Raw genomic sequence first — 16,617 nt, 5'->3', positions numbered from 1 at the left:
AGCAGGATTGGAAGGAGGTGGGAAGATGCACAGGGTTGTGCTGTGTCCTGACGGAAATGGCCCAATGTGTGGAGTTTCACACATCTCCTATAGAAGGAACTGCCCAGGAGCCAACTCATAAAATGTTTTTCAGTGACCTGTCTTTTTCTTGTTTATTCAAGGGCACCTGCTTGCCCATCGGGTTCAGAGCCCACTCTGTCACTAGCACGGTAAAACACTGGTCTTGCCTTGTTCCTTTTTGTTGGAACTGGATTTCCAGTTCCCAAATCCCTTGTGACCTCCCATCTGAACAGGGAATGTAAGGAATCAGGCAAATGGGTACAGATCCCATCTGTCACTGGCACGGACACCTGGCATTCCCACTGGGCCCTGCAGGCCCCTCCCCAGTTCCACCTCAACCCTACCAGGTCCCAGTTTCCCAAGTAGGTGCTGGTTCCCCATGATGAGTGTTACTCAAGGACTTCCAGGCTGATTAACACTAGCGGGGTGTCCCACCTGCTATGGTGTTGGAGGTGGAAGGTTTTGGAGATTGTCTCTTCCTCCTCTGATGAGGGGCACCAGAGGGATTCAGCTTCGTATTTTTAGTCTGTCATTTTTCCCTTTTCACATTTCCCTGTCTCTTCCAGCCCAGGCAGTGCCTCAGGTCTGCATTCTGGTTCCCTACTTTCCTTTCTCTTTTGCATCTGGCAATGAGACCGTGATGGAGAATACCATGAAGAATCCCCACCAGCCCTGCCCAGAGAAGGCAGGACTCCATGGGGCAGCCTTGGGAGGAGCAGAAGGGGACGTCCCCCAGCATCCTGAGCTGGGAGAAGCCCACGAGAATCAGTGTGGATCAAGGGGGCTGCAGGGAGAGCTCCCACAGGGGAGATGTGTTGGTTCCAGTCCTGGAGGTTGCAGCTTCTGGGACCTGAATGGAACCATGGTCCAGCCACGAATCTGTAGTAAAGGAAAACCCTGGGAATTTGCCAGCTACAGCAGAAGACTCCATCTCAGGTCAAAGCTTTCTGCAAAGGAGAGTGCACACCAGGGAATACGATCCTATGATTGCCTTGACTGTGGGAAAAGTTTTATCACTAGCTCAGACCTTTTGCAGCATCAGATCCTCCACTCTGGAGACAAACCCTACACGTGCCTTGACTGTGGGAAGAGTTTTACCCGGAAGTATGGTCTTACTGAACACCAGAGCATCCACACGGGTGAGAAACCCTACACGTGCCCTGACTGTGGGAAAAGCTTCAGACGGAAAAATGGCCTCATTGAACACCAGAGGATCCACACAGAGGAGAAACCCTACATGTGCCCTGCCTGTGGGAAAAACTTTGGGTTGCGACACAGTCTTATTAAGCATCAGAGGATACACACAGGAGAAAAACCCTACACATGCCGTGACTGCGGGAAAAGCTTCAGACAGAAAAATCGTCTTACAGAACATCAGAGACTCCACACGGGAGAGAAACCCTATTCATGTCCTGACTGTGGGAAAAGTTTCAGGTTGGGACACGAACTTACTAAGCATCAGAGGTGCCATACAGGGGAAGAACCCTACATGTGCTCTGACTGCGGGAAAAGGTTCAGGTACCGAGATGGTTTTGCTAAGCATCGGAGGCTCCACACAGGGGAGAAGCCATATTCATGTGCTGACTGTGGGGAGAAATTCCATCTGGGCCATTCCCTTAAGCAGCATCAGAGCATCCACACAGGTGAGGAACCTTCCAGTTGTCCTGACAGCTGAGACAGTGTTGCTCCGATGAATCCCCCTTATTCAGCCTAAAAGTATCCATGCAAACCTTTCCAGAGCTCTGCGTGGGAGGAGTGATGGGATGAAGGTCTCTCTCGGCTTCCACCAAGTCCTACCCCCAGGTAGAAAGAAGGCAGGCATGTTGTTGCACTGTAGGCAGATGGGCTGCAAGGTATGATTGTGCAGTATTGGGGGATGATGTGGGTCCAGGCAGTAGGGGAGAGGGATGGTTTGGGTTTTAGGAGTGGGTAGCTGGTGGGGACGAAGTGGGAAAAGGAGGTGCAGGGAGAAGACATGAGTGGCTGAGGTGCCTTTGCCAAAGTCCCACAGACCCTTCTGTGTGGAGGACAAGGGTCACAGACTAGCCTGTTGCTTTCTGAAGTCTTTTTCCCATCAGAGAATAAAACCTGCAAGGTTTTGGGCTGTAGCATGGGCTGAAGCTGCTTCTGTATTTTCACCATGTTGCTTTCTACCCCTGAATACAGGCTCCAGAACCACATCTACCCTTGACTCCAGATTTTCCCATAGTCCCCAGGGAGAGGATAAAGAAATGGCTGCTATACCGCTTGCTCAGGTGAGGGATTGTCAGGCAGTTTGTCCATGGGATTTGATCTGATGAGGGTGGAACCATCACTAAAAGGGGCAAAAGAGAAGTAAAAACCTTTCTTTTGTAAGGAGCAAAGGTCACACTGTGATACCAGTGTGGAAAGACCAGGGGGCACAGCTGGTGCCAGATACCAGTTCATATTGTTATAGGAATAGAGATTTATTTATTTAGTCTTTAGACAGGAATTGGGGCTGTGATTAGCTGCACATAAAAATCACATCTTGGGTGATGCCATCTGGCACATGCTCACGCCCATCATTGTTAAGTAGCTGGCACAAAGCTTTGTTCTTGAGTAACTTGCTAACTTATGTCCAATTTGCCACTCCTCCGTTCACCGCACACCTCCTATATGTGGTGTTGATTGAACTAAGGGACTGGGTTCAGATGGGCATAGGTCTGCAGGCACCTCTGGTGATTCCTTCCCCCAGTCACACACTGATCTAGAGACAAATACCTGCCATTCTCAGAGCTGCAGCCTCATATAGGAAAAAAACCCTGCTGGGCTATTGTGGCTTTTTGGTTTCCTGGGGAGTAAAGGCATATCCATCTCTGGAAAGAGACACAAATGAGCCAAAGGCAGGGAAGGGACCAGCAGAGAGATTCCTGAACCTGCAGCCCTAAATGGGCCCTCTTTGGGCATGATTTTCCCCATTATCAGGCTCTATTGACTTCCCGCTGGCCCAAAGATTTCATGAAATTTTGAAATAGATCCAGTGCAGTTAAGGGGTGTACATCAGGATCTGGGGGAATGCCTGTTCACCAGAGTGCCCCAAGCAATGACAAGGTCAAACAGTCACAAACTTCTCCAAGACCGTTTCAGGCTGGAGATAAGGAAGAACTTCTCTGCTATCCAAGCCCCCAAGGCCTGGAACAGACTGGTGCCAGAGGTGGTGCAAACACCTACTCTAGACTCCTTTAAGAGAGATTTGGATGTAAATCTTGCTGGGATCCTGCAACTCCAGCTGACTTCCTGCCCCTGGGGCAGGGGCCTGGAGTCAATCTCCGGAGGTCCCTTCCAGGCCTGATGTCTATGAAATCTACGAACTTATTCCAGGCTCCCTGAGAAATAACTTGAAGGTGATTCTGGTTTCTCATCCAGTCACCTCAAGAATATAGGCAATGCACACCTGTCTGTTCTCCCCATAAAGTGTGTCCACTGCAGATCTGCACCTGCCAACTGGCCCCCTTCTGGGCCTCTTCAGTCTGCATATACGTTGCTGGGCCCTCTAGCCCCCTCACACTGCCATGCACCCCACTCTTCCCACCTCCATCCTCCGTGTGGGTCTCTCTCTCTGTCTCAACATTTATTGACAAGTCCTATGAGCTCTTTCCACCTTATTCCCTGAGGTGATTGCAGCTCCAGTGTTTAGACAGCAATGGGAACTGGCAGGTATCTTTACCACAGTCATCCTCACTTCCAGTGATCAAAAGCAGAGGGCAGTCATAGCATCCTGAAAAATGGTGCTTGTTGCTACCCCACTTCTGAGATAACTTGCTGATGGTGGGAATTTGCACCATGCATCGGTGGGTGATTTCTGTCCCTGGAGAGTGGGAGAATTTTCCAAGCTGTAGGTGACGGTTGTGAGGAGGCTGATAAAATCAGCCCAGTTAGTAACTGTGTGCAAGTTGATCTCCCTGCTTTGAATGTCTGGTGTTAAGGAAAGTTTAAGGGGAAGGAGATTTTCCATTCCTTCCTGTTCTGGGGTTGATGGGATTGTGTTTAGGAAGCAGGTACTTAAGAAGTAGAATATTGTTGTTGTTCTTTCAGGGGCTGGTGACTTTGGAGGAGGTGGCTGTGTGTTTTCCTGAGAAGCAGAGATCTCCACTGGATTCCAGTCAGAGAGCTCTCTACTGGGATGTTATGCTGGAGAAAAATGAGACTCTGGTCTCCCTTGGTAAGAATTTCTGTCTCCATAAGCATTGGAAGCTGTGAGGTCCCTGAAGCAGACAGGTTAGCTTTCAGAGACCAGTTTCTTATGATGCCCCTTAGATTTCAGGGGAAGTGGCTGTACACTTTGTACTACCCTGGGAGAGAAACTGTCCTTTCCACTGTCCCTGCCATGAGATGAGAGGTTTTAGGACACACTGGAGGTATGAATTGATCCCCATGCTGGAGCTTCCCAGGGAGAGGTTGGGTGGGCATGCCCTGTTATATGAGGTGTGTGCACAAACATGCATCCTTCCCATCCTCTCCAGGACTGGTCCTGTGCCTGGAGTCTTAGGTCTCAACAGACTTGGGAGGAGATAGGAGGAGTCACAGAGGGGCTGTGCCAGAGTCCTGGAAGAAATGGCCCAGCTTGTGAAGCTCCTCACATCTCCTGTAGATACAGCTGCTCAGGACCCAACTCACCCCTGAAATGATTTCCAGTAATCTTTCCTGTTTCCCTGGCTTATTCAAGGGCACCTGCCTGTCCATCAGGTTTGAAACCCACTCTGTCACTAGAACTGTGAAACATGGGTCTTGCCTCTTAGCTGCAGCTGGATTTCCAGATCCCTTGTGATCTCCCATCTGAATGGGGGAAGATCCAAGCATCCCTGATCTTCAGGGCTGGGAGGGAAGGGCACTTCTGAGAAACATGTGCACATGGGAGGAATCAGATAGGTGGGCACAGATGCCATCTGTCACTGGCCCAGACAGGTGGGATTCCCACCAGGGATCTGCAGGCCCCCTCACCCAGTTCTGCCTCATCCCACCCAGGTGTTAAGTGCCTAAGTAAGTGCTGCTTCCCTATGAGAGATGTCATTTAAGGACCGCCCCCAGGCTGACTAATATCAGCAGAGGATCTCTCCAGTCACAGGTTAAGACACAGGACAAAATGTCTCTTCCTCCTATGATGAAGGGTTTCAGGGAGATTCATTCAGCTTCTCATTTTCAGTCCCTCTGACAGTTAGTGTTTTGTCTCCCTTTCACATCTTCCTTGTTCATCAAGCCCAGAGAATGTCTCATGTCTGCCTTCTTTCTCTCTGTCTCTCCTCCCTCCTTCTATCTCAGCAAGTGAAGAGACCTTTGGCCAGAACAAGGCAGAGACTCCCCAGCAGCCCTGCCCAAAGGAGGCAGAACCCTGCAGTTCGGTCCTGGGAAGAGCAAAAGGGGATGATCCCCAGTGTCTTGAGCAGAAAGAAGCCCATGAGAGTCAGCACAGGCCAAAGGGGCAGAAAGCAAATCTCTCCCAGGGGAAATGTGTTGATTCCAGTCCTGGTGGATGTAGCTTCTGGGACCGGAAAGGAGCCGTTGTCCAGCCAAGAATCTGCAGACAAGAGAAACCCTTTGAATGTGCTGACTGTGGCAGAAGATTCCCACGCAGGTCAAAGCTTTCTGTACATCAGAGGGTGCACACTGGCATGAGACCCTATAAATGCCTTGACTGTGAGAAAAGCTTTATCACTAGCTCAGATCTTTTGCAGCATCAGATCCTCCACTTGGGAGACAAGCCCTACATATGCCCTGACTGTGGGAAATGCTTCACCCGTAAGTATGGACTTACTGAACACCAGAGCATCCACACTGGTGAGAAACCCTATGTGTGCCCTGATTGTGGGAAAAGTTTCAGACGGAAGAATGGCCTCATTCAACACCAGAGGATCCACACGGGAGAGAAACCCTACTCATGTCCTGAGTGTGGTAGAAGGTTCAGGTTGGGACATGAACTTACAAAGCATCAAAGGCACCACACAGGAGAGAAACCCTACATGTGTTCTGACTGTGGGAAAAGGTTCAGCTATCAAGAAAGTCTCACAAAGCATCGGAGGTTTCACACAGGGGAAAAACCCTATGTGTGCTCTGACTGTGGAAAGTGTTTCAGGTACCAAGACAGTCTCACTAAACATTGGAGACTCCACACTGGGGAGGAACCTTACCTGTGCTCTGAATGTGGGAAACGTTTTAAGTACCAAGGGAGTCTTACTAAGCATCGGAAGCTCCACACAGGGGAGAAACCCTACACGTGCCCTGACTGCGGGGAGAGCTTCCATCTGGGACGTTCCCTTAAGCAGCATCGGAGCATCCACACAGGTGAGGAACCTTAAAGTTGTGCTGTTGGATGAAACAGCTTGGGTCCAATGAGTTCCCTTACTCAGCTTCAGAGCATCCACATGGCCCTTCCAGAGTTCTCTGTATGGGGAAAAATGGCAGGGCAGATGTCTCTTTCAGCTCCCACCAGGTCCTGCCCCCACGTAGAAGACAGGCACTTGATTGCACAATGAGCTCATGGCCTGCAAGGAATGGCTGTGCATCACTGGGGCATGATGTGTGTCCAGGCACAGGTAGAAGGGTTGGTTTGGTTTTCAGGGGTGACTGGTTGTCATGCTAGGGAGGAAAGAGGAGATGCAGAGGGAAAATGTGAGTGCCTGCGGTTTGTCTGCCCCAGCCCTGGAGATCCCTTGTGCAGAGGATATGTGTTCTTTTTTGACTGATTGCTCTCTGAAGCCTTTTCCCAGCCAGAAATAAAACCTGAGAAGATTTGGGCTGCAGCAAGAGCCTCAAGGCATATCTGAATTCGCCCCTTGTTGCTTTCTGTCCCCAGTGATAGGCTTCAGACCCATATCCACCTTTGACTCCAGATCATCCCATAGTTCCTGGGGATATAGAAGAGAAATGGCAGCAATGGCACTGACTCAGGTGAGGGATTGTCAGGGAAGCTTCTTGATGGAGGTTTAGTCTGGTGATGATGGAACAATTGCTAAAGGAGCTGGGGAATGGCAGGCTTTCTACTGTAAGCAGAAAAAGATGCATCGCAAAACTAACGCACAGAGACCAGGGGTACAGCTGGGTACCAGACACCAGTACTGGAATATTGTTACAGGAATAGAGATTAATGTATGTAGTCATTACCAGGAAATGGGGTAGTTACTGATTGTATGTGGGAAACACATCTTGGGTAAAACCAGCTGACATGTGTCTGTGACTGTCAATGGGAAAAAGCTGACAAAGAGCTTTGTTTTTGAGTAATGTGCTACCTGATGTCCTATTTCTGACCCTCCCTCTCCAATACCTCCTTGCTCATACTGGTGCTTGAATAAGGAACTAGATTTAGATGGTTGCATGTTAGGGTATAGGTCTGCAGGCATCTCTGATGACTTCTCACAGCCAGAACCAGACAGAGACAAGGATGTATCACTCCCATTCTTTTCCTCCTTGCTTCTGAGCAAAAACCTGGCTGAAGTGGTGCTGACTCAGGTAGGGTTTATCAGGCAGTTTTCCCATGGGAAATGGTCTGGTGAGGGTAGGGCTGTCACTAAAGGGACAAAGGAGACTGAGAAATAGAAGCTGTTCAGCTATAAGGATTAAAGGCCATACTACAAACCCTGTTTGGAGAGACCAGGTCATGCCGCTGGTGCCAGATACTAGTTTGTTTTCTTACAGGAATAAAGGTTTACCTGTTTAGTTATTAAACAGGAATTGGGGCTATGACTGGCTGCACATGGAAAACACCTCTTAAGTAATGCTGTCTGGCAAGTGCCTGTGCCCATTGGTGTGAAGAGCTAGCCCAAAGCTTTGTTCTGGAGTAATTTGCTGCCTTATATGTGATTTGCCACTCCTCCCTCCACCATACACTTCTTGTTTTACTGGTGGTTGAATAAGAGAACTGGGCTTAGCTCAGCTGCATGTGAGGGTGTAGGTCTACAGGCATCTTCAATGACTCCTTTCTCCCAGTCATACCCTGATAAAAAGACAAGTACCTGCCATTCCCAGAGCCACTGCCTCATGATTGAGTGGTTGGAAGTCACCTCCAAAGAGGTGGAGAGTGTGTATTTGTCTAGTCATCCCAGTACAAGGCAAGTGTACCCCATTACAGGAGAAGATCTGCACCTGCCAACCGGCTCCCTTCTGGGCCTCCTCTGTTTGTATATACGTTGCTGGGTCACCTGTATCTCTTCTGTGTGCCTCAACCCTAGCACACACCCTGCTCCTTTCCCATCAGCATTTTCCAGGTGGCTCTCTCTCTGTCTCTGCATCTGTCGACAGATCCTATGAGTTCTTCCCACCCTGTTCCTGTTGAGATCACAGCTACAGTATTCTTGGCAACATGTAGAGCTGGCAGCCATCTGTACTAGGGGCATCCTCACTTCCATCATTTAAAAACTTAGAGTAGTGGCAATCTCTTGAATAAGACCCCTTAATTCCAAACCACCGCTGACAATTATGAGAAGGGTAATAAAATTAATCTGGTTGGAAGATGTGATTGTGCACATTTTGGTCTCTGGTCTCCTCATTTCAAGTGTCCATTGCTAAGAAAAGCTTTCCTCAAGTTTACTCATTCCATATATTAAAAGTCCCTTGGTCTCAGAGGAAGAGGATTTTCTTTCCCTCCCTGTTCCAGGGGGCTGGTGGGATTGTGCCCGGGCAGATATACGAGAGGAGAAATTTTGCTGTTGTTTCAGGGGTCAGTGATCTTCAGGGAGGTGGCTGTATATTTTACCAAAGGGGAGTGGATTTTGCTGGACTCCAGCCAGAGAGCCCTCTACAGGGATGTCATGTTGGAGAATTATGAGATGGTAGTTTCACTGGGTAAGGGTTTCTGCCTCTGCAGGGGGCTCTGGAGCTCCTGGGTCAATTTTTACTCCCAGATCTTTCTTGGTCAGTTACATCTCGGAGGGATCAGCCCTCTTGTTGCCTAGAGCTCCAGATGGGGAGCCTTTCCCCTCCGCAGTTTCTCCTGTGGAAGAGAGACCTTGGCAACACCAAGGAGACACTAATCCATCCCCAGAGGTTGCGGGGGGGGTATACTTCTTACTGTTTTTAAATACATGGAGACCTGCCAACACAGATTACTTGTCCCTTCCTCTCCAAAATTGGTTCAGAGATGTCTCAGGTCTTAGAACAGTTAGGAGGAGGCAAGAGGCTGCACACTGTGCTCTGTGCCGGAGTCCTGAGACAAAAGGCTCAGCCTGTGGAGGTCCCTGAATCTCCCATGTCTCAGGTTGTGAAGGGATGTAACGTTTGAAGCATGTCAGAACTGTAGAGACCTTTGAGAAATGAGTGAAGTGCTCCTACAGAGCATCTGTTTGAAGGAGATGCTGTTGTAAAGAGCCCTGTCTACTGTCATGCATATGAAGCATGAGACAAGCCCGGGTCCTCCAGCCTATACATTGTTCCCTGCTTCCCTCAAGGGTGATGGGTGACTGGGAGGAGCTGATGTCAGTGGGTACTCCTATGCCTGTGCTTCTCTTCCGAAGTGCCCCTCTATTACTCCTCAACCAGAGCCATGACATAGATTGAAGGTTAGGAGCAGGAATCCTGGCTCTAGCTTTGGAGTGCAAAGGTGTTCTTACCCTGGTGGGTTGGGGAACACCTGGGGAACAAGGGTGTCCTGATCTGGGGTGGAGTCCTGCTTGGGAGCGGACAGGTAATGGCAGGACTGTGGCCACTGACAGGTTGCCCCATTCTCCCTCTCTGCCCTGTCCTCGAAAACCTGCTTGCTGCTATGCACCCTGTCACTTGTAACACCCTGGTCTTGTCTGTCTTCTCCCCTTGGAGCTGCATTTCCCGTTCCCAAACCTGATATGATCTCCCAGCTGGAACAGGGGGAAGAGCCATGGGGCCCAGATCAGAAAGGCACTGAAGAAAGGGAGATCCTGAGAAACATGCACACAGGTGAGGAATTGATTTAACAGGCACAGTAGCTGTCAATCAGTGATGCCGACATCTGGGATTCCAGCCCCTGAGCCCTCCCTGCTCCCTCAGGTCCCCCACATCCTATCTAAGTCACAGTTATCCTTAGCAAGGGCTGGCATCCTCATGAGTAAAGTTGCTCCTGAATTTCCTGTGGATGCAATTAACGCCCCCCCAACATCTGCAGAACCCACCTCCCAAGGGTTCCAGTGGGAGGTGCAGGCAGGACAGATCCTCTTGGATGAAAGGTTTGAGGGATTCAGTCCCTGGTTTTACAGTGTCCATCTCAGTTATTTTAAGTCTCCTTTTCCTGTGCCTTTTGCCTCTAGCATGGACAGTAACTCCTGTCTGCATTCTCTCTCTCCCATTTTCTGTCTCTCTCTCTCTCAGCAGGCCATGGGGCAGTGAGTGAGGACTCCCAGCAGCCATGTCCTGAGCAAGTGGAAGCAAGTGGAGCATCACTGGGAAGATTTGTAGGACATGTTTCCCAGAGTCATGAGCAGGGAGAAGCTTGTGCGAGTCAGGACCAGCCAGAGACTCTGCAGCAAGTGACCTCAGCAGAACTCCTAGAAGTCTCTCTCACTGAGAGGGAGGCTTGGAGAAGTGTCATGGGACCATTGTGCAGCCCAGAATCTGTAGTGAGAGACTGAGTGAATGTGTAGGAGAAGCTTCTGATACTGGCCGAAGCTTCGTGAAGTCGTGTAGCGCACTTGCAGGAGAAGTGTGGCCCACTTGTCGCCCGGCTGTGGGAAAAGTTTTATATGGGGGACTTGGTGCCCCATTGTCTAATCCACACAGAGAACTCACACATGCTGTAAATGTGGGAGAAGATGATTGGAGCATTTCCCTTGCTGTACATCATGTAACCCCACAGGAAAAAAACTGGAATTGACTGCAGGCAAGGGTGAATCTGGGGGAGACAGTGGTGAGGTTGCACCCCCCTTTGATTCCTTCTGCAGGTGTAAGGGGGCAGGGAGGGACCCAGCTTCTGACTGGGGTTGTGGGACCTGATGTGAGGCCCCATAGCTTCTCTTGGGCTCTCTCCAACTCTGTGCTGGTCAGACTTGCTGCAGCTATGGTGGTGGCACGTCTGGTCAGAGCAGGGCGAGGGGAATGTGATGCTGACTGCAGGAGAGTAGCAGTGGTTTTGACTGTTGGCTGCAATGGTTTGGGTTTCCCACACTCCAGCTGTTAGTGTGGTGCAGGCATGGGCTTAGGCTGCTATTTATGGGGCATGGACTCCCCTTACACTGGTTTCAGCAGCCCCTACAGTGCAGGTTCTCTGGGACTGAGATGCTACTGCCTGTCCCAGTTGCAGCAGCTGGAGCCTGTGCCTACACCCACACAGCAGTTGGAGCATGGGGAGCCCAAGCCATGGCAGGTAACACTCCTGCTCTCTGGCAGTCAGCATAATATTCCCCAGCCCCAATCTTGCTCTGCCCCAGGCATGCTATACCCGCTGCCTCCATGGCTGCAACAAATCTGTAAGATGTGTTTGAAGGAGGAGTGGGTAGTGAGGGCAGACAGGGCCTCCCCAGCTTCTCACCACAGGTCAGGGAAAGGGCTGCTCTCTGCTTCCTGTCCCATTCCTCCACTTCTGCTGGGAACCCCAGGGCAGCCAAGCTTGGGGCTCTGCCCAGCTGTGGGGCAAGGAGCTTGCCCCCCTGCCTTTGGCAGGCTGCTTTCACCATCCCTGGAAAAGGTGGGTGTGAGTTGCATCTCCCCTTTTCTAATCCTAAATCTGCCCATGCCTGCAGGAACAGCTTCAGGAGGAACAACTGGAAAACGCAAAAGAAAGAGCCTAGAGACCCCACAAGGTCATACCTTTGGTCATACCTTACTAGACACAAGAATCCACTCGAGGGTGAGCTGAGTGTACTTCACTGGCCGAGTGTCTAGGTAAAGACAGCAGGTGGGGAAGTGGTTTGGGTGGCAGTGGAGAGGGGCTGGTGCAGACTGGAGGAGCAGGAAGCACTGGGAAGTATAGATATGAGTCATCCCAGGTCATGAGGGAGCCAGCAGTGGGAGATGTCTTTGGGTCTCATGAACTATCTCTACATAGAGAGAAGAAAATAGAACTGCCCCTCATATGTTGTGTCTGACAACAGCTTTGGCTCTCTGGGTTGGGGAAGCTGGGTGTTATTGAGGAAGGCCACAAAGGGCCCCATCTCTGAAATGTCTGCGTAGCCTGCATTGGGGGATTTGCCACCTGACTGACAAAGTAGTGACAGTATTAGGGCCGGAGTAGGACCAATGTGCAAGCCACAGAATGCTTTTATGACTAATATTGTAGCTGCTTTTGCAGCTCTCCCTGACTGTTCAAAGCTTTTGCCTTTCCTTAGCCCCTGCACTGCCCTTAGATTGCATATAGGGGTTTGGAAGTGGAGGCAGCAACTCATCCCATGGACAAAGGGAGCTGAAGAACCAAGCAGGCTGGGATGGCCTGAATTAGGGTGGCACAGTGGTGCTAGTGGTGGATGAATCTGTGTGTTGGTGTGAGAATTATTTTCCTCTTGTGGAGCAGGGAAAATAAAGTAGAGCCTCTTGGCCAAGGTTTCCAGTTCCCGTGGTCACCAGCCCAGGTTGCAGAGAGAAGCTGCAGCACCTCCGTGCTTGAAGGGCTCGCAGAGCAGGCCAGACAGCTGCTGGACTGGGCAGGTTCAGTCAGGGGTCTCTCACCCCACACAGGGGGCTGGCTTGGGTGACCCTGTGGGGGCCATTCCCACCCTGTGCTCTTGTGGCCCTTGGGGCATTTCCCTGGCCCATCTGCAGTGCTGTAGCTCTGCCTGCAAGAGGGCTGGGAGCTCAAGGCACTAGCGAGTCCAACCCCAGCCCTTGTGGAGCGCTCAGCCTGGCTGAGGCTTGCGGGTTCCTGAGAGGGGGATGGTGGGGGGGTTCGTCTTGTCTGCATCATCAGGGCGTTTTCTCCTCACGCAGCCGGGCCATAGTAGGCCCTGTCCCACCTCCCCTTGGAGACTGCAGCTTTCCGTGGTGGGGGGTGGGTGTCCCTGCCCACTGCCATTGCCTCACCCCAGCCCAGATCGCCCAGGGCAGCCCCCCACCCCATACAGAGCATGAGCAACCGCCCATACAGGCTGGTGCCACTGTTCCCTGGCCCCTCCCCCATCCTCCTCTGCCTCCCTTGGGATTGCATTTGGGCTCCAGACAGGCACAGAGGGTGGAGGATGCTCCTGCTCCTGCTGCTCCGCACACAGGGGTGGAGCTTCCCACCCACCGCTGCTGTCACCCATCTGCCCGCAGCTGTGGGAGCCCAGCCCTGGCCCAGGAGGCTGCCACAGGGCCGGGGGGAGAGGGGGGCGGTCCCTTTCCCAGCATATGCTGCAGAGTGCAGGAGCCAGGGCGGGGAAGGGGTCCTTTGCTTGAGTACTTGAGTACAGTCTGGCTCTGGCCTGCCCTGCCCGACCTTGCTGCTGTGGGGGCGGCTGGTCTGGGAAGAGATGGGTAGTACAGCTGGTCTCTCAACAAGGCAGCCGTTGGAGCCCCAGAGGGGCTTCAGAGGTGGCCTGTGGCTTCTTGCTTGAGCTCATTGTCTGGTTCTTCTTCCTTCCTATGGTTACTGAACTCTGCCTGGTGCTCAGTGAGGTGAGAGAGCTTGGCAGGCTTTGAGACCCAAACTGAAGAAGCCAGAGCCCAGGACTGGAAAGGCCAGGGTCACTCACTCTGAGTGGCCTACCTGCACCGTTACAGCTTGAGTCCCTAATGCTCAGCCAGAGTGATGCAGCTGCCAGATCCTTTGCAGGGTGAGATAGGAGGAGATACACAAAGTGTGAGCAAATCAGCAGGTAAGTACAGGCTCAGGCTCGTTGCTGCCTGGCTGATCCCCCATCCCCATTGCCTGGCCCCTCTGCAAGAACATATCATAGAGAAGTTGGGCTGGAAAGGACCTCCTGAGGTCATCTAGTCCAACCTCCTGCCTGAGGCAGGACCATCCCTATCCAAACCATCCCATACAAACCATGACCTTAAACTCTACTTAAGACTACCGTCAACCCTGACACAATGCAGACCTAACACCCTAACCTGTCAAAGGGGAAGCAGGGAACCACAGCAGCCAACCGCCTGTTTCTATGAAGTGTCAGTATAGGCTCAAGAGATCTGGGCCAGAGGGCCACACCCCTGCTACAGAGGAAGGTAAAACCCGCACAGTCTGTACCAGTCTAACCATGGGGTAAAATTCCTTTCTGACCCCAAATATGATCATTGTTCTGACCTTGAGCAAAGAAACAAGACCCTCTAGCCAGGAACCTCCAGCTTTGGTCCCTTACCAGGGGCACTGGCAAGAACTATAATATATATAAGCACTGTGGTCCTAGGTAAGCACTGTAATGTATAAACCAGGTGCTTCTAATTCACAGAAGTTTTAGGGAGGGGTGTCTCAAGTCCAATTAGGTTGAAAACCGTCTGTCTAAGTAAAAGAACAGTTGTGGAAAGATTGCAACCTCCAGCCATCCTGTTGCTGGGCAATGTAGCAGAGAACTGGAAGGTGTGCAGACAAAGGTTGGAGTGGTACCAAGTAGTCACAAGGGCAAAAAACAAAAGTGATAGTCAAATCCTCAATCTTGTTGCATGTCATGGGGGAGCAATCTGTAGCACTTTATAACACCTTGACACTGTCAGTGGACCAAAATATACATTTGAGCAGACGGCTGTCCGAATTAAAAGACTATTGCATGCCAAAAAGAATGAGCTCCTTGGAAGATACGGACATTTTCTATGTGCAAACAAATAAGGAGAAATACATAGTACACTTCTTGATTTTTGAAGGGGATCCTGAAGGAAAAATAAAATCTTCAACTGAGGTAGGTGAATGGCAGCAGCTAAGTAGCAGAGCCTGGTCCCGCAGCGCTGCCAGCCCTGTGTGCTGGTTGGGTCTGTAGACCAACCCAGAGTGTGGGGTCGAGGACCACAGGCTGAGTCTGACTCCATGCAGGGTCATTCCCAGTTGTCTGAGTCTGGAGCCACACACTGAAGGAGGCAGGAAACCTTGTCTTGGACTCAGGTATATATGGCAGTCGTTAGAGTGGAAGCAAGGCCTTGACTGGCTGCATGTTGGAGGTGATGCCAGCTGGCATGTTTCTGTGACCCTCACTGTGAAGTGGGTGGCACATAGCTTTGTTTTCAAGTAATACACTGCCCCATGTCCAGTCTGCCTTGCTCTGGGTTGTACTCATCCTTAAATAAGGAACTGGGTTCAGATCGCCTGCATATGAGGGGATACATGTAGAGGCACTGTCACTGACTTGTCCCCTCAGCCACATCCCAAAGAAGAGACAAATACATGCTGTTACTAAGCCATTACACCTTTTCTGAGCAAACCTTGCACATACTGAACCATTTCTGGTTTCTAGTCCCTTGAGGAGTAAAAATGTTACCACCTCTAAAAACAAGTGTAAAGAAGCCAGAGGAAGAGGGGGATCCATGGGAGGAAATTCTTGCACCCGCCACCCTGAGTGGGCTCTGTGTGGGAATGATTTTCCCTTACATCAGACCCTGGTTCTGAGCTGGTGGGATTGTGGCTGGGCAGGTATTTGAGAGGCAAAATCTTGTTTTTTCAGGGGCCGGTGACCTGTGAGGGAGGTGGCTCTGCATAAACCCATCTTTTGACAAAGTCTTTGTGGTCCTCCTACATGCCTAGGAGGGCAGGTCTGGGATCAAGGTTAGCAAGGGGGGGCAGGGAGGGTGACCAGGGAAGACGCCCCATTGCATGTGTGAGCAGAGCAGAGAACGTCCCCACAGAGAAGAGCTCTGTGAGTGCTTTTGGGGAGCATGCAGGAAGTGCAGGGGGCCTAAACAGTACCAGCCCCGGCTTTGGCGGAGAGGAAATTGATACCCCTATTATCTGCATCTTCTCTTCTTCATAGTCCAAAAAGACAGGATGTCATGCCGGAGAATTATGAGATTGTGGCCTCGCTAGACAAGGATCCCTATCCCTTTAAGGGCCTCTGGAGTCCCCAGGCCAGGTCTTACTTAGGGCTCACTCTTGCTCCCTTAGATTTCAAGGGAATTACACCGTTGGTCTCCTGAACTCCTGAGAGGGAGATTTTCCCTTCCACATGCTGTCCTGTAGGAGAGGGGAGTTAGCACCACCATGGGTATGCTTATTCATTGTTTCCTAATTTTTTTATATAAAGGACTACAAGTTTAATCTTTCCATGCTCTTCATATCTTTTTTTTATGATGGACTGAAGCAAGGCTAAAAGCATACATTTCTACAACTTGCACAAAAGAGCAACTTGATTTATTTGGGGACTCTCATGAACATTGATTCACCATGGATCAGGCAAAAGGAAGGCTGCATAGCATGTACTGACCACATGGTGTCACATGTCCTTAAGATGAAGTTTAGCTTTCCCCATTTCTTATGACAGAGATATTACTTCTCTGTACTGTGCAAAGCTGTCAATAGAAAAGCTAACAATATCATCTGTATCTGAAACACACATGCTCATTCACTTGGATTTAGTTTTATCCATAATGGCTTTCAAAGCTATTGAGAAGGAAAAAAGCAACCAAGATACTCTACAAGTCCCTGAGCTTTGTGGAAAAGATTTTAATTGGGAGAAGAGCCTGAAATTTACCCAGCTGTGCAGCAAATTTTCCTTTAAAAAAGAGTATAAAGATGCACATTAATAAAAT

General features: G+C 50.5%; 1 protein-coding gene across 1 annotated transcript in view; it reads left to right on the top strand.

The window, feature by feature from the left end:
- LOC149852378 (uncharacterized) overlaps positions 1-15,669 on the top strand; it is a 32,013-nt gene extending 16,344 nt beyond the window's left edge. The window contains exons 12-19 of the mRNA XM_090028378.1: positions 627-1,703; positions 2,227-2,315; positions 4,117-4,243; positions 5,341-6,360; positions 6,872-6,966; positions 8,730-8,856; positions 9,826-9,942; positions 10,351-15,669. Of these exons, the coding sequence (XP_089884504.1) occupies positions 627-1,703; positions 2,227-2,315; positions 4,117-4,243; positions 5,341-6,360; positions 6,872-6,966; positions 8,730-8,856; positions 9,826-9,942; positions 10,351-10,610 (2,912 nt within the window). The 3' untranslated portion in view covers positions 10,611-15,669. The remainder of the gene's footprint in view (positions 1-626; positions 1,704-2,226; positions 2,316-4,116; positions 4,244-5,340; positions 6,361-6,871; positions 6,967-8,729; positions 8,857-9,825; positions 9,943-10,350) is intronic.
- The last annotated feature ends 948 nt before the right edge of the window (positions 15,670-16,617 follow it).

Source organism: Crocodylus siamensis, chromosome 15 (assembly GCF_052110815.1).
Source record: "Crocodylus siamensis isolate JL-2025a chromosome 15, ASM5211081v1, whole genome shotgun sequence".
Taxonomy (NCBI): Eukaryota; Metazoa; Chordata; order Crocodylia; family Crocodylidae; genus Crocodylus; species Crocodylus siamensis.
The sequence above is the reverse complement of the archived record's forward strand: the minus strand, read 5'-3'. Positions and strand labels throughout refer to the sequence as shown.